General features: G+C 38.7%; 1 protein-coding gene across 7 annotated transcripts in view; it reads left to right on the top strand.

The window, feature by feature from the left end:
• The window catches only part of DOCK4 (dedicator of cytokinesis 4), a 435,623-nt gene that overhangs the window by 250,896 nt on the left and 160,230 nt on the right, over window positions 1-24,497 (top strand). For all 7 annotated transcript variants that reach the window (XM_070264886.1, XM_070264887.1, XM_005609313.4 and 4 more), the window contains exons 13-15: window positions 12,570-12,695; window positions 21,757-21,881; window positions 22,682-22,844. In XM_070264886.1, the coding sequence (XP_070120987.1) occupies window positions 12,570-12,695; window positions 21,757-21,881; window positions 22,682-22,844 (414 nt within the window). The remainder of the gene's footprint in view (window positions 1-12,569; window positions 12,696-21,756; window positions 21,882-22,681; window positions 22,845-24,497) is intronic.

The raw sequence follows: 24,497 nt of genomic DNA, 5'->3' as shown, positions 1-24,497 counted from the left end.
GTAAATTCTTCTCATTCACTTTTTTATTTATCTGAGCTTTCTCTCTTTTTTTCTTAGTGAATCTGGCTGAGTGTCAATTGTGTTTATGTTCTCAAAGACCCAGCTCCTAGTTTCATTGATCCTTTCTATTATTTTTTTTAGTCTCTATTTCATTTATTTCTGCTCTCATTTTTATTATTTTCCTCCTTTTGCTTGCTTTTGGCTTTGTTTGCTCTTCTTTTTCTATTTCTGTTAGGTTTAGGTTATGATTTTTCTTGTTTATTGAGGTAGGCCTGTATTGCTGTAAATTTCCCTGTTAGCACTGCTTTTCCTGCATCCCCTGAGAGTTGGTATGTTGTGTTTTCATTTTCATTTGTCTCCAGGTATTTTTTGATTTCTCCTTTGATTTCTTCATTGATCCAATGGTTGTTCAGAAGCATGTTGCTTAGTCTCTACATATTTGTGACTATTCCAGCCTTTTTCTTGTACTTGATTTCTAGTTTCATGGCATTATGGTCAGGAAAGTTGCTTGATATGATTTCAGTCTTCTTCAATTTATTGAAGCTTGCCTTGTTTCCCAATATATGGTCTGTCTTTGAGAATGTTCCATGTGTACTTGAGAAGAATATGAATTCGGCTGTTTTTTTTGGATTTAATGTTCTCTATATATTTATTAAGTCCATCTGGTCTGGTATTTCATTCAAGGCCGGTTTTTCCTTACTGACTTTCTGTCTGAATGATCTGTCCATTGATACAAGTGTGGTGTTGAGGTTCCTTGCTGTTACTCTGTTGTTGTCAATTTCTCCCTTTAGGTCTAATAATAGTTGCTTTATATACTTTGGTGCTCCTGTGTTAGCTGCATATATATTCATGAGTGTTATGTCCTCTTGGTAGAGTGTCCCTTTTATCATTATATACTGCCCCTCTTTGTCGCTTATTCTCTTTTTTATCTTGAAGTCTGGTTTGTCTGATATAAGTATGGCAACACCTGCTTTCTTTTGCTTGCCATTTGCTTGGAGTATCATCTTCCACCCTATCACTCTGAACCTATGTCTGTCTTTAGAGTTGAGATGTATTTCCTTGAGGCAGCATATTGTTGGGTCTTGTCTTTTAATCTGTCCAGCCAGACTGTGTCTTTTGATTAGAGAATTCAATGCATTTTTTTAAGAGTGATTATTGATATATGATGACTTAATACTGCCATTTTATCTCTTCTTCTCTGGTTGTTCTATATTCCCCTTATTTCTCTTCCTTTGTATTTCTGCCATTTCAGTTTGGTGGTTTTCTTTGATGGTTTTCTTTTTCTTTATTAATTATGGCTCTGCTCTGATTTTTTCTTTAGTAGGTACTGTTAGGTTTGTATAAAAGATCTCATAGATGAGATACTCCATTTTCTGATTGCCTCTTGTCTCCATTAGTCTAAGCAGGTTCCATCCCTTTCTTTTCCCCTTCTGAGTTATTGTTGTCACAAATTGTTCTTTTCAGTGTTGTGAGCTTGTAACTAAATTGAAGTGTTTACAGTTATTTTTGATGCTCCCCCACCTTTATCTTTTATGTTATAATTAAGTGTTTACTGACCTATTCTGAGATAGAGCTGAAATTTTCTGATTCTATCTGTTTATTTTGCTTTTTTGTTACACGTAGGGGGGCTTTCCTCATCATTTCTTGTAAGGCAGGTCTAATGGCAATAAACTCCCTCTGCTCTTGTTTATCTGGGGAAGCTTTTATTTTTCCATCATATCTGAAGTCTAATTTTGCTGGATAGAGTATTCTTGGATGAAAGTTTTTGTCTTTCATTATTTTGAGTATATCATTCTCTTCTCTCCTAGCCTGCAAGGTTTCTGCTGAGAAATGCACTGAGAGCCTCGTAGGGGTTCCTTTGTAGGTTATTTTCTTCTGCCTTAGTGCCCTTAATATTTTTTCTTTGTCATTGACTTTTGCCAGTTTTAATAGTATATGCCTTGGACAAGGTTGTTTTGCATTGATGTAATTAGGAGTTCTGTTGGCTTCATTTATTTTTAAGTCCAGTTTCTTCCCCAGGTTTGGGAAGTTCTCAGCTATTATTTCTTTGAACAAACTCTCTGCTCCTTCCTCTCTTCTCCCTCTGGAATACCTATAATCCTTATGTTGTTTTTCCTAATTGGATCAGGATTTCTTCATTTTTTTTTTTAACCTTAGTTCTCTCTCCTCCTCGACCTGAAGCTTTTCTATATTTATATCTCCTAAATCACTAATTCTGTCTTCTATAACATCATCTCTATATTTTATGGATTCTAGATTATTTTTTATCTCATTAATTGTATTCTTTGTCTCCAGAGAATCTTTGTGGTTTTTTAAAAGATTTCAGTCTCTTTGGTGAAGTATTCCTTCTGCTCATTCATTTTATTCTTGAGTTCATTGAACTGTCTTTCTGAGTCATCTTGTAAGTAGTTGAGTTTCTTTATGATAACTGTTTTGAATTCTTTGTCATTTAGATTATGAATTTCTGTGAGTTCAGGAAGGGTTTCTGGAGACTTATCATTTTCCTTCTGCTCTGCAGTGTTAATGTGGTTCTTCATGGTGTTTGATGAAGTGATCCTTTGTAGGCACATTTGTGGTAATATCAGGTCATGGATTCCACCTGTCACTGCTGCGGGGGAGCAGGAGCTGTGTTTTCTGCTTCTGCCCCATCTGCTGGAAGTTTTGTAGTTAGGGCTACTCTGTGTTTCTCTGGGCTGGCCACAGCCACCCTGCAGGTTACACTCATGTGAGCAGGGCCTCTGCTGTGAGTGGGCAGATTGGGTGCCACAGGCCTGGCCTCTGTGCTTTGCAGGGAACCAGCTGAACTGCTGCTTGCTATGTGGGAGGGGCTCCTACATGGAGGCTGAGCCACCACTTGGTGGATCCCACAGGCTGCAGTCTTCCTCAGGCGGAGGTGCCTTCTGTGCAGCTGGGTGCCTTCTCACCTGTGCTGCACTAGGAGCTAGGGCTGCCCCCTCATGGGCTGAGCTAGCACTTGTTGGGTCCAACAAATTGCTGTGCTCCCCAGATATGGGTGCCTTCTGAGCAGGCAGGATTCCTTTTCACCTGCACTGTGTTCAGCGAGTGGTTGCCTTTGCAGGAGCTGAGCCACCACAACTCAGGTAGAGGGTTCCCATCACTGGGGCTGCTATGACACAGTAGCACTCCCATAGGCCAGGCTGCAACTCCGAAAGCATTTGTTCTGGCTGGGCTGTCCCCACTGCCTCTTATAGTCGCGCCAACCATTGTGTGAGAGTCAAGATCTGGCTCACTGCCACTCGGGAGTGGGAGGGGTGCACTCACCTAGTTCCACTGCCTTCTGGGAATCCAGTCCACCCACCTTCAGATGTGTAGCTGTGTACCTCTCTCTAACATCCTGTTGTGCTGTGCAGGGAATCCTCTGCTAGTTAATGAATGTCCACTTAGTTATAACTTAACAGGGAGAGAGTAAGGGAACAACTCACTCAGCCATGATGCTGATTTCCAAAAAAGAATTTTAATCTAGTTAAATTTTAAAATGCCCAATATTAAAGTGATAGTAGACACTCAATAAGTATTTATTTCATAAATGAATAAAGAACTGAAAAAACCACAATTATTAGATATTTACCTCAAGGTTTTTTCTTTGTTTGCCTAGTGCCAAATAGAAAATAATTAGAAGATGAAAAAATTTACTGAATCCTGGGAGGTTGCATAATTTTTCCTAACTTTGAGGTCTAACTCCCTAATTTGCATATCCAACTCTTATTCTTGGATTTTTAAATGCTTCAATTTTTTCATACTTAGAAGTAATAATGTGGGGGCCATGTGCTGTATTTTGTAGTATGTCCTTAAAATAATGACTTAGAAATAGGATTGTTAAGGGAAAATATGACTTTTTAAAAATTAATTTTGCCATGTTTCCAAAATAAAAAGCAGATTAGATGGTCCTTTTGGAGGAAAAATTGACACAACTTAAAATAGGATGTTGGAGACATCAAAGACAGAGAAATCAAAGATTTTTAGAAGATTTGGAGGCTGAAGACTCAGAATTGCATTATTAATTAATAAAAATGGGAAACGAAGAAATTATTTGGGGATTGTGTGAAAGAGACTGGCTTTATATGTAGGTTTACTTTCAGTCTCTGTGCACTCAAGGTAACTGATGAGGGTAGTTCTCATCTTCTGTAATCACTTATGATATTAAGTTGAATCCCTTATTCATTCTCACCTAGACTGTTAAATTCATCCATAATATGTATCCTGTCACATCTTCTGTTCCACTACCGGATCCTCATTCCCAAATAAAAATCTGTTCACCTCATTCCCTATTTCATTGGTTCATCACTTCTGATGTTGGCTTGAGCCCCTCCCATGGCATTGCAAGGCAGATCTTTCAAGATCTGGCCCAGCCTCCTCCTGTAACCTTTCATCCCTCTCCCTGCATCCTACCCTCAATCCAATATTCCCCTCTTTGGATTCTGAATATTAGTAGCCACACAGAATTGTGATACTATAACTATGCATACCTCAGAAGTGCATGCCTTTATGGCAGTTATCTTAGAAACCAACAGCCTATTACCTATTTTATATGTTTCTGTCTTTGCTCACTATTCCCTGCTGTGCTTTGTGTGTCCTCTCCCTAATCAATTCTAATAAAATACGCCCTTTGCTAAACAAACCATTTCCTGCCTTATTCCATTGAGATTTGTGCCATGTCATATATGATGATTTTTTTTGTTTCTTTAATCTTCTTCAACTAGAGCCATGTTGTGAAATGAATTTCCTTAAGCTTTAGAATATTATAGCTGAGTTGAGATGAGCAGCCTAATTCAGGGTTCTCTATTTGACATTTTATTTTAAGAAAAAGTAAAATGAAGCAATTTGGGGGGCCTTTTCTTGACATATTCTTCGTTTCCTCCCTCTGTAGGTCACTTTCGGGATGTATTTTTTCCTTTTGGTTTGTAATGTGACCTTTGGATACTCCTCTTGTGAAAATATTTTTGCAATATTAGCACATCTATTCTTAACTCAGATGTTTTTAGCATGTATATTTTTAGAGCATACATTTTAGTATTCTATCGTTTTTCTTCTGTATATACATAGAAACTCAGAAGAATTAAAAAAATATATAATTATGCAGTGTTAACTACTTTTAATTGTGTTACATTTCTTAGATCAATCTTTTAATAAATATTATGATTTTATTTTATACTTTGGTACATTTATAAAATCTTTGGAGCAGAGAACACGTTTTGAATTAAATTTTGAATTTAGATTGATATTCTTTGTATACTACATAAGTAGAGTAATTTTTTCTTAGTCAATTAATTTACTTATTTACAGTTATTTAACTGTGCATGCAGACACACATAGTTTACTCATGGACTACTTGCATCATTGGAAAACAGTAAAAATTTCAAGGGTTTTACGGTAAATTGGCTTTCTGAAACATGATAGACTAAACTATTATAACCTCTCCTTCCACTACAAACATATAAAAATGCTGGGTAAATTATACAAAGACGTGGTAAGAAATAGAGAAGTAAGGTTCAAAGCAAGGAAAGGAAGTTTTGCTGACATGAAGAGGGAACTCAAGACTCGAAGCACTCAGGCAGGTGCTTTAACAGGAAAGGGGGGCCATGAATTTAGGCCCTGACAGTTGGGGACTTAAATTTTAAATTTCCCATGCAAGTGGAGACATGGCTTAGGTGTGTACAAGTGGCACCCAAAAGTGACTCTTATAATACTGGAGCAGAAAGAGCTGTTCTCTGTTTTAAAAAAGTGATGAGGTGCGTGACTCTTCCATGAGACATCAAAACTCCAAGTTTATGCCATTAGTCTGAATTTATACTAGCTCAATAGTTTGGAAAAATTCATAGCCATAAAATTCAATGTAAAAAATCTGGTCCCAGTTGAGTAGCCTGAAAAAAGTAAATGTATAACCACTCCATATTGCCACTTACACACCTACGGTGCATAGGCTTCTTGTGAAAAAAGCAATACCCACTGAAAATGAGTCACAATGAATCATAATGTAATAATCAATCATGAAATAATCAACAATGAGGCAGAGTAAGCAGATACAACAAACAGGAATTATGACCTCATACAATTTTAGATTATAGACTGTCATGAAATGACCGAACAAGAGATAAAAAAATAGAATTATAATGAGAAAGAAATCATCATGAAAAAGTTAAGGAGAGTTTTCAAATTCATGCATCAAAATCATTAATTGAGCATCTGTATGTGTAGTATTATTTAAGGCACTAGTAATACAGCATTAAGGAAAGCAAATAAAAATCCTTGTCCTCTTATAGTCCTTAGATTCTAGTGACTAGAAAGATTTAATAGATCTTCCAAAATTCTTTTAAAGAAGAAATCATTGAAGAAAAATTAGTAGACTGCTTAAATACCATCAGAGCGTGGTTGAAAAGAGAACGAATAAACTAAAAATTATAGCTTAGAATATTAGCCAGAATGCAACGCCAAAGGGAAAATGCCAAGGAAAAACCTGAGTGAACATTTAAATGATAAAAAGGATTGAATAAAAAAAAATCAGCATGCATCTAGTAAGAATTCCAGAAAAGCCAAAGAAAGAACATGTGAAAGCTGCAACATTTGAAAAGAAATGGTTGAGAATTTACAGAGGTTTGCAGAGGATAAGAGTCTTCAGATAAAAGAAGCCAAAGTCGTGAGCGGGAGAAATAAAATTAAAGTCGTTTCTAGAGAAATTGTGACCAACCGTGAAATACCTAAGACAAAACTAGAAACCAGAGAGAAAAAAGTTGATTACCCCAAAGAAGTAGTAGTCTCAGCAGCAGTTATAAAGGTTAGAATGTCAAGGAATAAAATCTCAGAATTGCTGGGGCTAATGGCCAACTTTGAATTCTGTACTTGCCCAACTGTTATTTTAAAATGGGGAGGAAATAAAGATATTTTCAGAAAAATGAAAGAAATTAACATTCACATTCACTGAAAGAACCAGTAAACATTTAAAAAATAGAAATACAAGATAGAACTTTCAAAATAGTAGAGAGAAAAATAGCGGAACTGAGAAAATCCAATTCATTTAGAGCATAGAAATGAAGAAGAAAAGAAGAGAAAGAAAAATCGTTATAATTGGAAAATACAGAATAAGAGAATAGAATAACCTCTCTCCTCCTCACCAGATTACATCTAAATATGTTCTCAAGGGTATTTCAGAATTTGTTACTTGTTCAGAGCTTTGGCTTATTGATATCTGGGCACAAAACCAGAATCCCTATGCCTTTAGGAATTTCATCGTTTCCACATGTCTGTTTGTGCACATTCCCTGCTTGCATTGATCAGTTATGCGTTTGTCAAATCTCCCATATTAGAATATTGCTCCTGGGGGACTGACTCCATGGCCGAGTGGTTAAGTTTGCACGCTCCACTGCGGCAGCCCAGGGTTCGGATCCTGGGCGCGGCCATGGCACCACTTGTCAGGCCCCATTGAGGCGGCGTCCCACATCCCACAACCAGAAGGACATGCAACTAAGATATACAACTGTGTACAGGGGGCGTTTGGGGAGATAAAGCAGAAAAAAAAAAAAGATTGGCAACAGTTGTTAGCCCAGGTGCCAATCTTAAAAAAAATAAAATAAGGTAAAAAAAATAAATAAATATGGGTTGGGAATTTAAAAAAACAAAAAAAGGATATCGCTCCTGATCAATAGACAGACTTGCCTTTGAAACCTCCATAGAACCGAATCATTCAAATAACTGGGAGATTTGCAGTACTTGGGCTAGTCTGTGGGAAGTAGACATGCCTATTAAAAGGAATATTAGGGGGCCAGCCTGGTTGCATAGTGGTTAAGTTCACGTGCTCTGCTTTAGTGGCCTGGGATTCATGGGTTTGGATCCTGGGCATAGACCTACACACTGCTCATCAAGCTGCCATGCTGTGGCAGCGTCCCACATACAAAATAGAGGAAGACTGGTACAGATGTTAGCTCAGGGCCAAGCTTCCTCACTTAAAAAAAAAAAGAGGAATATTGCCTGTGTATGGTGCTTAGGGAAGCTTCAGCGTTTTTTGATGGAAGCTAACTTCTTGACATTTCAGCAGGGAGGAATAAGAACAGAAACAACGCTCTCTTCTATTACCATATAATAACAGTAGTGGCAGTGGTTAGTTGTAGTAGCAGTAGCTAACATTTTTGAGCACTTCTTTTTGCCAGGTATTGCCCAAAGTATTTTATGGAGTTGGTTTCATTATGTTACTGATGTGGAAACCAAAGCACAGAGAAGTTGCCATTGAGACAGGGCATGCGACTGTGTGATATACTTCTTAAACTGCACACTTAATCACAACGTGTATTTATGAAATATCTTTGTCACTCTTTTCCATTTTTGCACTGTTGTAGCTATTCACAGCTCCATGTTGCTTGGTTCATTGGTGGCCAAATGGCTGATCTAGTCTAAAATTAATTTTGCCTACTACTTATAAAACATGCTGTGCTTGCCATTTTTTTATGTGAAAGTGCAGATTTTTATAAATTTAAAAGGAACCATCTTACAGAGTGAGTTAGTTTCAATTCCTGTGAAATTAGAGCTATCAAATAATCAACTACATTTGATGTAAAGATACCAAGGCTTTCTTTCCTGTACTACTGCTCTGTAAGCTAAGCTTCATTATGAAAAATATGTTGTTTTGTGACAGACTCTAGATTAGTGACTATACTTTTGTTTAAAATTACATATCAAATCATTATAATTGACTCTTAAACATCTAGGTTGATATAAAAAAAAGTTGTTTAATGATTGTTTCTTACAATAAGAGGAATATTTCTCCCTTAGCAATTTCATTTTTGGTACTTAAATTAAGGGCCAGAAAAAAGTGATTCTAAAACATTATTGATATATTTTGTGAAATTAAAAATTTAACCTAATTCTTCAGCTTATTGGTTGTTATAAATCCCTGTTAAAAAAAATTTTCTGTGAGCTTTTACATTCCCTCAATCAGTAATAATTTTTCTTTATTTTAATATTCCTATCATGTGCTTAACCCATTGTGCTTGATATTCTATTTTTATATGTGTGTCTTACCTTCATTGTTGGATTACCAGTTCCTTTGGTGCAGGGCTTTATCAGGTACATCCTTCTATCTCACCTTCCACCTTCCTCTTAAGCTGGAAGTTACTGCCTTACCAAAAATGGGCAGTTTGAATTATGGCAGGAGTAGGGCAAAGTGTGCAGATCAAATTTTAGAAATTGCCCCAGCCCCAGAGATGACAGGTTAGGCAAGGACGGTGAAGTTATCTGTCAAGGAAGAGAATGAAAAGAAAAATACTGCTCTCTAAACATACCCTATGTCATAAATTGCTACTCCTGAAAGGATAGGGCTAATCCTCAGGTAATCGGAATGGGTGAGTATTTGGTAAGTCACTCCTTTGAAGTGATGAGTAGTTTCTTCGTCTTAATACGTTATTTCTTATTGTTCTGCTGGTACATTTATCCAACCTGTTGACTATAGTCCTGATAATTAAGGACCACTCTAAAAATAGGCTCAGGTGTTTCCCTGATTGAGAAATAAATGGTATGGCAGTGGCTCTTTGTGGACTGATCCCTTTGGATTCACCACTGCATCACATTGTTTCTTTGTCTTGCTTTGTGTGGAAATTGATTTGATGATCTGGGAAGAGCCAAGAAGATTGTAGTCAGGCCCTTGGCCCAGTTGACCTTTCCAATTCTTCACTGTCTGTGAGTTCTTTATTCTAGAGAAATTGGGTCACCTCAAAATGGCAGTACTTTCCCCTCTCCCCCATATTGGTATCACTTGGCTAGATAAATGAATCATTATACCTAGGGCTTTTATCTTTATCTTTCTAAACCTCCAGATTGAAAACTACCATTTCTTCTACCCAAACTTTAGGATGCATTCAACTTTTACATGCTTGGTTTTCCTTTTTTCCCTGTACTATTTTGTCTGTTTTTCTGGTCACTTCCTCATTGCCTTCCCTTATTCACTAGCTTGCTCGTCTCTGTTGTCTCCTCCGTGGGTCCTCTGTGTCCTTTTGCACTCTCCCATCTCTGTGGTTCTTGCTTTCTAGAGAACATTAATGTTTTTCTCTGTTCATGCTAACATCTGTGTCTATTCCTTAAACATATTTTTTCTCTATTTCCTGTCCTTAATTTTCTGTAGCATTCTCATTGTCTCTGACTGAATGCTTTTCTTTATCCTCTGTAAAGTATTCAGCTTATGTAAAAAAAAAAAAAAAAAAGAAAAGAAAAAAGATGACTGATGGTTAAATGAATTCTGGCTCCAAGAGGGCAAAACAAGAATCCTAGTCACTTTGCCTTCCTGCAGCCCCTACGCTGAAGAGCACGATCTCTTTGTTTTTTTCATTACCACTTAATTCTTTTCTCTTCTTACTTTATACATACCACATGATGTTGCCAGTGTCTCTGATCAGAACCTTTGATGAGAAGTCCTACTAAAATCATCTTCACTCCCAAAAAAGTCACAGGATCTCAAGAATTTTGTTAAATCCCTCTGATTCTCTATTTGAAAGCGTTGCTTATAGTACCCCAGAATTTGAACAGTGTTCTCCCCAGTGGGAGGGAGCGTTATTCTGTACTGTGTCTGGCACACACTGCTATTCTACAAATATCAGCTTCTGAGGATGTTAATGATGATGGTGACGGTGTGGGTGAGTATTTTGAAGGCAAAAGGACAGAAGTGGGAGAACAGAGATACCAGTAATGAGGTGGGGGTAGTGAGAGAGTGTGAGTCAGGAAGAAATAGCTGCTAGGACAGATGGATTATAACACGTTAGTTTGTCTTCATTCTCCTGCCTCTGGGTTTTAAAAGGAACCAATAGTACTGCTTAAAGTATCCCAAAGCTGCGCTGACTGTTGTCGCCATCAAACCATCCAGACCGCCTGATCGCCCCTACTTCATTCCTTGTGGCTTTTGGAGGACAGAAGCACCTCCATTCCATTGCCTTCAGTCACCCAACTCAAATCTAATGGGAGTAGGGAAGGAGATAAAGGGGAGTTAGGTAAAAATGGGATGCAGATTTAAAGTACCTGCCAGATTTAATTTAATTCTCACAACAATTCTCTGACACAAACATTCTGTTAGATCCGCACACCAGAAAGAGTGAGGACACAATGATGGAGTCACCTCTTGTCCTTCTTATGTCATTGCCCCTTGGGTGTGCCTCATCTTGGGGGTCAGATTTGAACCCCAACAAAGGCTCCATCATCTCTCTGCACCTAATGCTTTTTTTAAAAAGATGAATTTTCCTGATGTTTTAACTACTCTGTTGAAAAGCAAGCAAGCAAACTCACAAAACATTGCTTTTGTGTTGTTCATTCACGTTATTGAAGGAGAGTGAAAGGAGATCCTAATCTGGATGTGTGGCAAATTAGTTTTGCATTTATTTTCATTCCAGCATGATTGTTGTCATTCTTAGAGTTTATGTTTGTAGATAGCATTGTAGCACTATAAATTATGAATGAAAGGGAGAACTTAGGCTTAGTATATATATTATTGAGTGAAAGGAGGTGATAAATAATGAGGTAGATGGAATAGCTTTTGAGTACAGATTTATCATCCTCTTGACTCTACCATCCAAATTCATTTTAAAATTGAGTTCAGGTTGATGATGTCTGAAAGTTTTTTTTAAAAAGTCACCTCTGACTGGTTTCATTTTCTATCACTAATGTAAGTGAGGGCCTTTTTAAATTCTTTCTTGTTTTAAAATAATAGAAGAAAAAAGGAAGAGGTAATTAGAAAAGCTGGAAGAGAAGTAGCCTCTTGGAAATATACAAACATATTCACAAAGACATGACATTAATTTTCTTTCTGTAGTTTTTGCCTGAGAGTTGGGAAAAATAATATATGAAAAAAGTGTCATTCATCTTCTATATATCCCACTGTAGTAAGGTCACTGTAATTGGGGCCAAAAAAAATATCGTTTTACTACTTTACTGACTAAATTCCTTTTGTTTGTCAAAGTGACCTACATTCTGCTAAATTCTTCTCAGTAGAAACTAATGCCATTATGAGTTTATACTGTATATAATATTAAAAATATAATCTTGGTTGCATTAGAATCACCTTTGTTACTTAAGTTTTAAGAAAATCTATATAAATATCCTTAAAATTTTTGAATTATGTCTTTAGATTTGTGTTCATCTTTATGATATTTGGTAAGTAATTATTTGTAGACCTCATAGAGTTTTAAAAAAAAATTAAAACTCCCATTTTGGGATCAATGTCTTCTAGGCCAGGTAGCCACTGGCAGTTTCTGGAATGAGTGTTGGTGCAGGGACATTTCCATCTGGCAGGGGTTGGACAAGAGGGTGTCAGGGCTAGAACTCAGACTTCCTCTTCATGGTGTTCTGCTCAAGTTTTTTCCAGTTGCTCTAAACCTCCTTATAAATGGAAAACTCAGGTGGTCAAGTTGGAAAGGTGTCATCTAGATATTATTCCTGTAGAATCTGTTGATTTTGTCTGACTCTTAACCCTTAGCTTGAAACGTGATACCAGAGATTTGGGCTTGTTGAACAAGTTCAGTTTTGGTTCATGCTATGTCTGTTCTTCTGTTTTTAACTCTGGTATGTCTCATTTACTTTAGGTTTAGCAGTTTCCCTACAACTATTACACGGAGATATTGAACAAATCAGAAGAGAATACTCATCAGTGTTTTCTCATGGAGTGTCCATAACGAGGAAGTTGGGTTTTTCTAATATTATTATGCCTGGTAAGTGACTTGGGATGAACCAAATGATGAAATATGAGTATTTTGTCTGTTTTCAACATCTGAGAAATTTTTCAAATTATCAACTTCAAAGAGTTCAAATGGGCCATCCTGAAGGATGAAATGAGGTGTGTGATAATAAATAAGCAAAAGTTTTTTTAAAAAAATCTTTATATTTTGATTATATTAGGGTGGGTAACTTGTGGGGGCCATGGCTACGTTACATTATGACATGATAAGAAGGAAAATTGAAGTAGTATACAGGAAATACTTTACCCTTTGGAGGAAGATGCTAGTGAGGTCACTGAGGGGATATCCTTACAGGTTTTTATAAGAATAGTTATTGAGCAATAGTTAGCCTTTCTTGAAGGATTTTTCCACCTGAGATATGTATATGTACATAAACAGCCATGTGCAAATGCCACATGTATTTCTACACCTTTCCTATCTCTATTTGTATATATAATTCAGATCTCTCTTAACAACCAAAAAATACTGCAGAAAAGTATTTGTTTCTAAGTGGAGAAGGTAGAGGTTAAGGAGAGTCACACTGTTAAAGTAAATGCCAAGTGGTAATATTTGTCAGTGCCCCCACATCCCACCGTCCACAGCCAAAAAAAAAAAAAAATAGAAAGACCAAATGAAATAGTCCCAGATTGTTGACGGTATTTTTGGAAACAAGATCCTCTAAATCACTGTTTAAATCCCATGTGTAGAGGCAAGCTCAAGAAGTTGCATCTGACAAGGCCCGTGGCACAGCTGTGAGACCGATGGTAGGATTGCCGTGACCAAAGACCTAACAAGAAGCAGACACTGACCGGCATTGTCTGTTGCAGCATTTTGTCATCTCCTTATGGGAATTTGTTCATGCAGGGAAGGATAAGAGAACAGCCTGGAAAGTTTCCTGAGATGACCTGACCTGGCTTAGGGACCCAGTATGCCGGAGCATCTCATGCTGCTGTTGTTGGAAATGACTGTTTATAGAACTGTTTACTTGGTGGCATGTTATTCAGTGGCTCTTGCAACCGTTCATTATTTCCTTGAGTTGCTATAAATAACTGGTATTTCCTCTTTAACAAAAAAAGAAAAAATTTCATCCCACTGGGAAGCAAATTGATGGGCAAATCTAATATAAAAAACATATTTTAGAACAGAATGTAGCCAGCTGCTAGAAGAATTGCTCAGCTTGGTCTCTGGGCAGTATCATTGAGAAATGGAAAAATATAAAGCAACATGACACTTCACCGGCTGAGTAATTGTCTGGGATGTGCTGTGCTCATGCAGCTCTTGTTTGGCTTTAATGATGGAAATGAACTTTCTGTGGAATGAGGCTCGCTTCTGTCCGTTTCCCGCACCGTGTTAGAGTAGCAAGGTCCACACTGTCAGGGGATCAGACCTCCCAGACGTAAGGCTGAAGTGTCGAGGACTGCAAGAGGTTTTTGAATGCACCTCCTTCTTTTTCCTTTCTCCTTTTTCTTCTTTGACTTCTTAATCTTCCAAATTAGATGGAGAAGGGAGAGATGTGTATATTTCTCAAACAGCTGAAAGCAACTTTACAACTCAATGGAAGTTTTTACATTGGCCAACACACAGTCATTGTTTTGTTTTTCTTTGTTATTTTCAGAATTTTGACTTGTCAGTTAAGTCTCAATGGTGGCTCTAATGAAAACTTGTGCTAAATTCTTCAATGAGAAAATGTATGTGAACATTTCTGATCCCGGTGTTGTACTGACATTCTGCTAGCATGATTTTTTTTCTTTCCATTTTCTAGACTTGTCCTTCTGAGTTCATTTGTGTTCTGATAGGGGTCAGGGCGGGCGAGGCGCGTGCTTATACCAGCAGGACCAAGTTCATCAGCATAGTGTCTGCCTGTCTGCTGAATGAATTATCTGTGGTCCTGACACTGACAGGAATGTACACAAAACTCTTCCTGAGGATCACAGAATGTCATCAATGCCAAACACTTTCTGGAATGAGAAAATCATGAAAACAGAAATGCTCCCTTTGGTCTGGCTGTTGCACTGGCAGTTGATGTCTCCTGGTGTAAGGAGATCTACCCTCGTGCTTTCGAGCTGTCAAGAAGTCCTCTGGACCCTCCTTGTTGCTCACGGTCCATCATTCAGCACTTTATTTCTTAGGGTATCCAATTTCCAAAGAAGAAAAGTCACTTTCTGTGAAGCTCCATTACTGCCACCTACAAACCAAATAACTGCAGAAAGTTCCCTCGTCTGGTCTCTGAGCCCCTGAGAGAGGGAGCAGCAAAAATATTTCAATCAGTGCTCTCCAATAGAAATATCATACGAGCCACAAATGTAATTTTAACTTTTCTAGTAGCCACTTAAAAAACGTAGGAAGATGAAATTCACTTTAACAATATATTTTATTTAAACCAATACATCCGAAATATTATCATTTCAATAGGTAACCCTTATAGAAAATTCTGACTGAGTTATTTGACACTCTCTATTTCAACCTAAGTCTTTGAAAACTGCTTAGTATTGTGCATTTACAGCACACCTCTTTTCAGCCAAGTCACATTTCAAGTGCTCAGTTGCCACATGTGGCAGTGGTTGGACAGCCCAGCTCTGAACGTCTTAACAGACTCTGTGCAAAGCAGGGCCCAAGCCATTGCTGACACTCAGGAAGGACTGAGTTTCCATCCACTAGACATTTTGGAGGAAAGCTGGCTGATGTGTCAGGAATGTTGTGGGAGGTCAGGCTGTGTCCCCCCCCCCCTCCCTGAAAGTCAGTTCTTACTCTGAGTTTATGATTCTTTCTAGGCAAAATTGTCTTTACTTTCTTCATTGTCTCCCTACCCTATCTTCCCCACCTGTACCCTGTTCCCTGGAGACTTGTTCTCATATATCAACTGGTCAAACTGTCACTCTTTGTTAGGGAACCCCTAATTAATACCTTCCAGTGCATTCACTTTTAGTATAAGCAAGATCTTTGAAGTTCCTAACCCTAAAAGAAATTAAGTAAAAATGGTGGGGTGATAGGGGAAGAGAAGGGTTGAGATGTAGAGGCTAGAGACTCACTGAAAACAATTAGCAGAGCCTGTGTTTCAAATGGCTGCCAGCAGTAGTAGCTTTGATAGACATATCAAGATTTATTCATTTATTTAAAGAGTATCATCCAGAGTAAGTCTCCTTTTCCTTTGGTCTTTAGGCAGTAGTTGAGGTAAGTCAAATTTCTATTTGGTCAAAGTTGACTGTATAATGCTTTATAAGGCTGCAGTGAGAAATATGTTATAGATATGTAATATAAGCATTATTATTCTTTACCACTTACTGATAGAGACATGTACATCAACAGATGGAATTTCTTGAGATAAGCCTTCTTTTGGAGAAACCAGGTGGGAGTAAATATGATATGATTTGATCTTACTTAAAAATATATCCTAAATCTAACCAAAGCTCACCACCCCCCAGTCCAAGTCATGGGCCTCTGCATCATATAGGTGCAACCACTCAGCTCAGAGCAGAACCTCCTGACCATGGAGGGGATAGTGGCCTTTCAAACGATGGATGCCACAGTGACTGAAGAGAGATGGAGGTTGTGGTTCTACCATGTCACGCTGGCATTGGATCCCAGCCCCAGGTCAGACTGGGGCAGGGGCTGGTGCCTCACAAATTATGAAGCTTACAGGCCCCACTGTCCAAGGGTGTAGGACTTGCCCCCACTGGCCCTATCAGATCTTCATGCTTTGGCTTAGAGTGTGATGAGCAGCGGGGAGCCACAGCCTATCCCTGCTCCTGTCTCTGTGCAACACTGTTCTGGTAAGCCTGTCATTGGTGCTATTGGATCATTTGCGCTTGCTTGCTTAAATAGTCATAAACAAAAATTAGAAAGCTACTGCCCCCCAAAAAGCTAAACATCTCATAGTATTCCCCTAAAATAAAGCAAAATAAAAACGAGAACAGACAGAAATTAGAGAAAACATTGAGGGGTTTTACTGAAGTGTACTCTGTGAGAAATCCAAAGGTAACTTTTCAACCCACCCATAAATTTTCCCTGTCTGTGGTCTGCTTCGATGTCCAGTTACCTGTGAATCTTATCCCCATCTCTTGCGCCCCTTGCAGGCGTCATGGAATGATAGAAGCTTGGGTGTGGGTGGCATCTTGTATTAGTTTCCTATGGCTACTGTAACAAATCACCACAAATGAGATAGCTCAAAACAACATAAATGTATTATCTTATAGTTCTGGAAGTGAGAAATTTGCACAGATCTCCCTGGGTTAAAATCAAGCTATTGGAGGGCTGCATTTCTTCTGATGGCCCTAAGGGAGAATCCGTTTCCCTGCCTTTTCCAGCTTATGGAGACTGCCTGCACTCCTTGGCTCGTGGCCCCACATATTCCAACCTCTACTTCACTCATCACATCAACGTCTCTGACCCTTCTCCTCCCTCTTGTTAAGGACTCTTGTAATTATGTTGAGCCCACCCTGATAATTCAAGAAAATCTCCCCATCTCAAGATATTTAACTTAATCATATCTGCAAAGGCTCTTTTGTCATGTAAAGTAACATATTTACAGGTTCCTAGGATTAGGACCTGAACATCTTTGTTGCGGGGGGAAGGTAAGGAGGTGTCATTATTCTGCCTGCCACCACATAAAGGGCCCTCTAGCCCAGTCATGTGTCCAGTGCGTGAGTTTCTTCCTCAAGTCCCTGGTGGTAGTTTTCTGGCTCATACTTGGATATTTATGACCAAGAACACATCATCAGGTCATCTCTCAAAGTGACCTCTTTCATTTTGGACTGGTGTCCCTCTACCTTCTATCTATTGGGTTGAGTTTTTCTGCTTGGAACCTCAACATTTTAAAATTCAGTTAACTCTCTTATCTCCATCATCCCTCCTCTGATGAGTTCTGAGTCCTTTCTCCATATTGTTTATGGTCTGGATGATATTGTTTCTATCTGTTTCTGTCCTGTCAAGATGGTCCCTAAAACTGAAATCAGTACTTCCAGACTGGTCCGACCAATGTGAAATAGAGTAGAACTAATACCTTCATTACTGAAGGCACTGGTCTTCTGATAACAAAGGCTAAATTGCACTAGCTTATTTGATGGCCTTTCTCACCCTGTTGAATTACATTTTTTCATACTGAAAAAATATGATTTTATTTTAACATATATTGTTAATATGTTGGACACATTTCTTAATTTCTACACTTCAGTTTCCTCATCTGTAAGATGGAAATGATAAGGTCTTCTCATAAAGTTGATGTGAAGATGAGATGTTTTACTTGTAGCACTTGGCAAAGTACCTAACTACTATACTACTGTCATCTGTTACTACTGTCATCATCATCGTCATCATCTAAGTTCACAAAAAACCCGTAGTCTTTTGCACATGTTGATTTGTTTTTAACTGAAGGACAAGAAATTTTCTTTTCTAGTTCCATAAATAATAACAAATATACAGCACAGATAAGGCACTGGGCTAGCCCCTGCGGCTGGGTGCAATGGTTTACTTGATGTGTTGAGCATGCACTCTGTGCCTTGATCCAAAGCATTCAGAGGATAGAAGCAAGGATCAAGGTGTTCAGCTACTAATGGAGACCTTTTGCCTGTTAAAGTCAAGCCAGTTAAGGTCAAGCCATAAGTTGACCCCATTTGGCTGCAGTCACTTAACTCTTGAATTTGTTCCTAGTGTTGTGGCCTTATGTTTATCTCATCTACAGTAATATTTTGAGAAGCCTTCACGTGTGTAAAGGCTTCCCAGCCAGTGGGTCTGCTTAACCAGAGCAAAGTGTCGTGCACATCAAATTTGCAGGGTAGTACGTTTGAGAAGTGAAAGGTGTTAATAAACATTGTCGGGAAAGTAGCTTTTCACACTGGTGCTATGGATCCATTTCATACTCACTTTATGGTTTCTCTCTTAATTACCCAAGATGCTTTCTTAACACCTTTGGGCTTATTAGTTTTCTCCAGAACCCACCTCAAGTGTATTGATTTTAATTAGCACTTGTTTCAACTTTATCCTTCTGCATATTTTGGCAAAACATGGCACCTTGTAGTTTTGGAACACAGAAAGCTGCAAAATTCCTGGAGAGACATATGTAGAATGTCATCCAGAAGAAATGTTCTTCTTGTCATGTGTTCTCTTTTCAAAGAAATCTTATTTTTGTCTAATAGGTTTGCAAAAGACAAAGGGGTTACAGAGATAGTGATGGTTAAGGAACAGAAAGTTAACATAGATGTGTAAGGTGTTCTAATTTATGAATGTGTTATATTCCAGAAGTTCTTTTGTAAGTCATAGAAACAGCATAACATAACAAAGTGGTCTTGTTGCTCCTACCACCTCTCCATCCCTACCCCATTTTAATAACACCAAAACTTGAGGCCCAGAGGTTTATATTACTCGGTCTAGACTAATATCACATGGAGTAGACAGTAGCTAAGAAAGACTTGAATCCAGATCTTATTATTCCAATCTTCCTGTGACCCTACATCCTTCAGGCCTATTTGAATTCAGAATCTCTTCTGAATTCAGGAGAGATAGAAGACTCCAAGTCTTCTTGGAGTTATAAGCTAAACAGGCTCTAAGGATTGGCTTAGTAGGCTAATGCCATTTTTAACCTTGCTCCTTTGTCAAAATACTCAGATCTCTCATCTTCTCAGTGGGGCTTCTCTCATATAACACCCCATGCCCCTGGTCAACATTCTTTATCCCCCTTCTGTGTCTTACTTTTATTCACAGCACTTATTGTTCAACTTGCTATATATTTTAGTTCTATATTCAAGACCGCCCATGACTAGAACTGAAACTCTGTGGAGAAGGGATTTTTGCTTTGTTCACTGCTGACTCTACGGGGCCTAGAATAATCTCCAGCACATAGTAGGTGCTCAAGATATATTTGCTGAATGAATACATGGAGGAAGAATTTCATGGTGCTGCCAGTACGTTACTCTTCCCCCACCCCTATCCTTCTTTGGTCCTAGCCTGCAGACAGGAAACAGGTTGCCTTGGAAACCTCCCTCATCCTTTCTTGCCTTTGCTGAAGTCACAGTTGCCCTGTCCTTCCAGCAGATGAAAGTGGAAGTCCCCCTCCCAAGAAATATTTACTCTTCGTTTTGCAGGACAGTTAGTCCCCATGTGGTTTGGACAAGCTAATTACTCATGATGGGAAATTTCTAAGGTAAAAAACCCCTGGAGCTATACTTCCCATTAATCAGTGTTTGTTTTATAGTCTATTTGTAAGCAGAGCTACTCATTATGTGTCACCTACTCGAAGAAGCAAAGGAATTTTGCTATTGTTAACTAACATCTTTTGCTCTCAAGTACCTTGATTTGTGTGTGGTTTTTTACCTGCCAGATCTGTTAGTGGGAAAACTATTGTCAAGAATTTCCTCCCAAACATGTTGTTCAAATAGCACATGTGCAGACCATTAGCGTACCAGACCTAATTTGAGTTGAAATTGATTGGTTCAGAGGACAAAGTGTCTGAGTTGATTATTCATTCTATAATGGAAGTGTTAAAATAAATAGCATTAAGAATGTGTGTGTGTGTAGTGGTAAATATATATAGTAGTAAAATGAACTGGCTTGTAAAAAACCTAGCAATCTTGTGGAAGTTACTGGGCCATTCTCTAAAATTTTTTTTTTAAAATGGAGATGATTAAAACAAAAAACTTTCAAAGCCTACAAATATAATTTTCAATATGCTGAAATATGTTGCTTTTCTCTTGGAACTCCAAGTTCATTGCCTTCCCAAGTTGATTTGCATGGGCTGTATGAGAGTACTAGAAATTTGTAAGACAGAGACCACTGTATCAGTTGTTTCCATTAATGTATTTTTTATATACTCTTTGTAAAGGGTAGTTAATATTTCGTCCTTTTTAGGAGTTACTCAATTTCTCTATTTTGTGGCCCATCTGTTTCCTGGTCAGCCCAGGTCATTCACGAATGATGCCTTCATAAAGAGTTGGTCTTTATGGAGGAAGGTGACCAGGCACACTGGTATTCCCCCGTGGTTTTGAAAGCCAGGGTACTTTCTTGAACACACTTTGGTCAGGAAGTTTTATAAATCTCCCAGTTGTGGGCATATTTGTACAGTTATCGTTCTTCCCACTAATTTGCTTTCTTATGGGGAGGTTTTTTGTTAGAAAAAAAGAGTATTGCTTTTGATTCTTCAAATGTTTGAAAGCTATGTTAAGTAAAAGTAAATTTAGCCATGCCAACCTCACCAACATTTACCTTCAAAAACTTTCTAGTAGCACTTTGCTTACTTACTTCTCACTTCCCTATCCACTCACCACTTACCTGTAACTTAATTCTTGCAGCAGACGCACTGTCAGGGTGTTTGCCTGCGTTTGCTAGTTGACATCAAATTTCTCTTTTTTCTTGCAGTAATAAGAAAGGGGCAAGATTAGAAAGCATTCAAGTTTTATAAATAACCAATGGAGAAAAAATAGGTGGTATACGTGTGCATAGAATATGTCTGTTTGAGTCCAGGGCCTTTCCCATTTGTTTTATAGCTTCATGGTAAGAAATGTGAAGCCAAGTTTGTCTGTATGACTGAATTATTCTACATGTGTATTCATAAAGCACTAATCTGGCTTTTTCCAGCAGTGAGATCATTTTGTCCATGAAATTTGGAAAAGGTTTAAATTGTAACTGTACCCTTTGCAGTCCTATCATTTTATTCCATATAGGTATTTCTTCTACTCTAAGTGCTGTGACTATAAAATATTAAAACTGGTCTCTTTGAGCCACCCCTGCTAAGCTGTCATTTTGTAATCACACCTTATAAATGAAATGAGGGAAATATTGGAAAATGGTGAAACCTGACAACACCTTCCTACTCAACCCGGTATTCACCTCCTAAATGCACATTTTCAGTATTGCTAATTCATACTAGCAGAAGCTGGCCTTTACTTTTTTTGGATATTGGCAGTGAGGGTGGGACCCTTTTATAAAAGTACAATATATTATATTTATACTTTTATATGTATATGCTATAAACAGTATATTTTATGAACTGAAGTTTTTCTTGATAGAGTCCTTTATTATGCTTCCTAGTATATATAACATGGTTTTAATTTTCCTCTCCTACTAGGTGAAATGAGGAATGACTTATACATCACTATAGAAAGAGGAGAATTTGAAAAAGGAGGGAAGAGCGTGGCTAGAAATGTGGAAGTTACAATGTTCATTGTAGAGAGTGGTGGGCAGACCTTGAAGGTACGTTAATGCTGGTTACTTTTCGGTACAATTCCACATCATCGCTTTGGGTTCATCTTTGATGCTATCAGTTAATTTCTGACTTGCAAGGTTTTCAATCTTATTTTTCTTTTCCACCCCTATGTAGTTTTCCTTTTTTAGAAAAATCATTAAGATGCCTTTCAGAAAGGAAAGTAGAAAAACAAAAAGGCTCTTATAGTTTAATTTGTGTCAACAACTTCTTCTTAGCAGTATTCTTTAAATGCAGTATTTTCTTATGCCATTTGACTTTTTTCTTTTCATCTGTCATAGTTTTGGTGATAAACACTTTGTCCTTGGGAATTGGTAAAAACAACAACAAAAACACATTTAATCCTGCATATTTTCGTTTTGACCAAAATAGGGCATGCAGATTGAGGTATTACTAATTGGGTGGTATAGCAGGTTTCTTTCTGGAAGAAGTGTTTCACGTGAGCCCCAGGGCTCTGTGAGTCTCCCAGTGAGGCACAGAATGTGCTTTGTCGGCAGCAGGTCGAGAACTTTGCTGTGTAGTTGAACCCCTAATTGGGCATGCAGTTGCCCATCTCAGTCCCATCACTGAGCTCCACCCATGGCACAGTAGGCCCTGGGAGACCAGCATCAGAATTAAACAGACACAGCCACTAGCAGAAGCAAGTGCAGAAGGAGCGCTGCTAAGGACCAAGCGCTTTCACATGAAGTGCTATTTGGGGAACAGGCAGATATAGCAGAGTGATTTCTCTCCTGCTTTCAAAATAATCTTTAAATGAAGCTCTCTTTAACCTGTTTGGTTTCTTTGTTAGGATTATATCTCCTTCGGCTCTGGAGAGCCACCAGCTAGTGAGTACCACTCCTTTGTGCTTTATCATAACAACAGTCCCAGGTGGTCCGAACTGCTGAAACTTCCCATTCCTGTGGATAAATTCAGGGGTGCGCATATCCGCTTTGAGTTTCGGCATTGTTCCAGTAAGTGTTTTGTGGGGTTGGCTACCTGGCTTTGTTGTGTTGGGATTGTGTGCTTGTTGAGCTGTCATGACAGTGTGGGCTCATCTGTAGAAAACGTGTGACAAACCAGAGACCTCCATGAGGGAGAAATGAAGGCAAGGGGAGTCCTGTTGGGTGACTGGGCTCACTTCTTCTCAAAGAACCCATAACTTCTCTGAAACATCGAAGAAGGAGAAGGAGGAAAAAAAATCCCTCTGGAAATCTACAGGGTTCTTCTTAAATGATCACTTTCATAAAAGTCAGTTCAGGGGCCCGGCTCCGTGGCCGAGTGGTTAAGTTCACGCGCTCTGCTGCGGCGGCGCAGGGTTCGGATCCTGGGCGCGGACATGGCACCACTCGTCAGGCCACGTTGAGGCGGCGTCCCACTTCCCACAACCAGAAGGACCTGCAACTAAGATGTACAACTGTGTACAGGGGGGGTTTGGGGAGATAAAGCAGGAAATAAAAAAGGAAGATTGGCAACAGTTGTTAGCCCAGGTGCCAACCTTTAGAAAAGTCACTTCATTGGTTTCACAGTCTAGAAAGATTAGACAGAAAGGGAAGAGACAGCACTGAAAACTAGACTGGCTCAGATGACCTTAGGCAGTCCCAGCCTATCTGCTGTCTCTCTAGCCAAGAGCTGATCCAGCTCTCAGACAGTTCAGGGGAACTCATGAGGACTTTTCTGGGCATGTGAGTTCACTAGGAAAGCCGCTGATTGGCTCAGATTTATATCTTATTTGCATATATCTGCATCACCATACAGTCTGACAGTATTCAAATGAGAATCAAGTAATGTCAGCCTGAATAGGCCTTAGAGATGGCGTGAAGCAATTACCTCATTTAACACCTAAAAAACCAGGACATAAGGATGTTGTAGGATTTGTCCATATGGACGTTACTGCCCATAAAGTTGTAATTTCTTGTTGTCTCTATTTTAATTCTTTTGCACTCATTGCCACCCTCTCAAACCCACACTCCCTGTCTTCACCAACCCGCAGTCCAGGGATCTTCTGATATTCCCTGTGTCCCTGAAGCCTATCTTAGATACAACCAGAAGTGTACATTGTGACCGGAGAAGGTTCTGGTGAATCTTGCTTCAGGAGCCGTATAACGAGGCAAGAGATACAGAAGAATCACACTCTTGGAGAAGCAGCAGGCTCCTCTCTAGCCTGGAAGGGATGGGGGCATTCCCAATAGATATGTGGTGACTTCACCTGAGTGCTGTGTGATTCACCCAAGATGCAGGGAGAGAAGAAGGACTTTGTTGCCGGACTGTGGCATGTTTTGGAATTGGCTCAGACACCTCTATAAATTATGCTTTTGTAGATGTTTCAGAAGGTAGGCAGATGGCTAGCAGGGTCTCACCATTCTTCCAAATTCCCAGAAGTGGTTCATGGGTAGGACTTGAAGTGGCAAAACATAAAGGACTTGGAAGGGTGCCATATCTGTCCTTCCACCAATCTTTTTTATAAATTCTCATTTGGGCTTAATACAAGCTTTGAGCTTTAAGGTAAGAAAAAGAGGAAAATAAAGGTGAAACAAAGTGGAAGGGGAGAAAGAGCATTTGGAGGAAATTATAATTCAGAACTTGGAAAATAAAATAAAGGCTATTTTCAGTAAAACCTCTTAGAT

Source organism: Equus caballus, chromosome 4, assembly GCF_041296265.1.
Source record: "Equus caballus isolate H_3958 breed thoroughbred chromosome 4, TB-T2T, whole genome shotgun sequence".
Lineage (NCBI taxonomy): Eukaryota > Metazoa > Chordata > Mammalia > Perissodactyla > Equidae > Equus > Equus caballus.
This window is presented reverse-complemented; position numbering and strand designations above follow the sequence as displayed.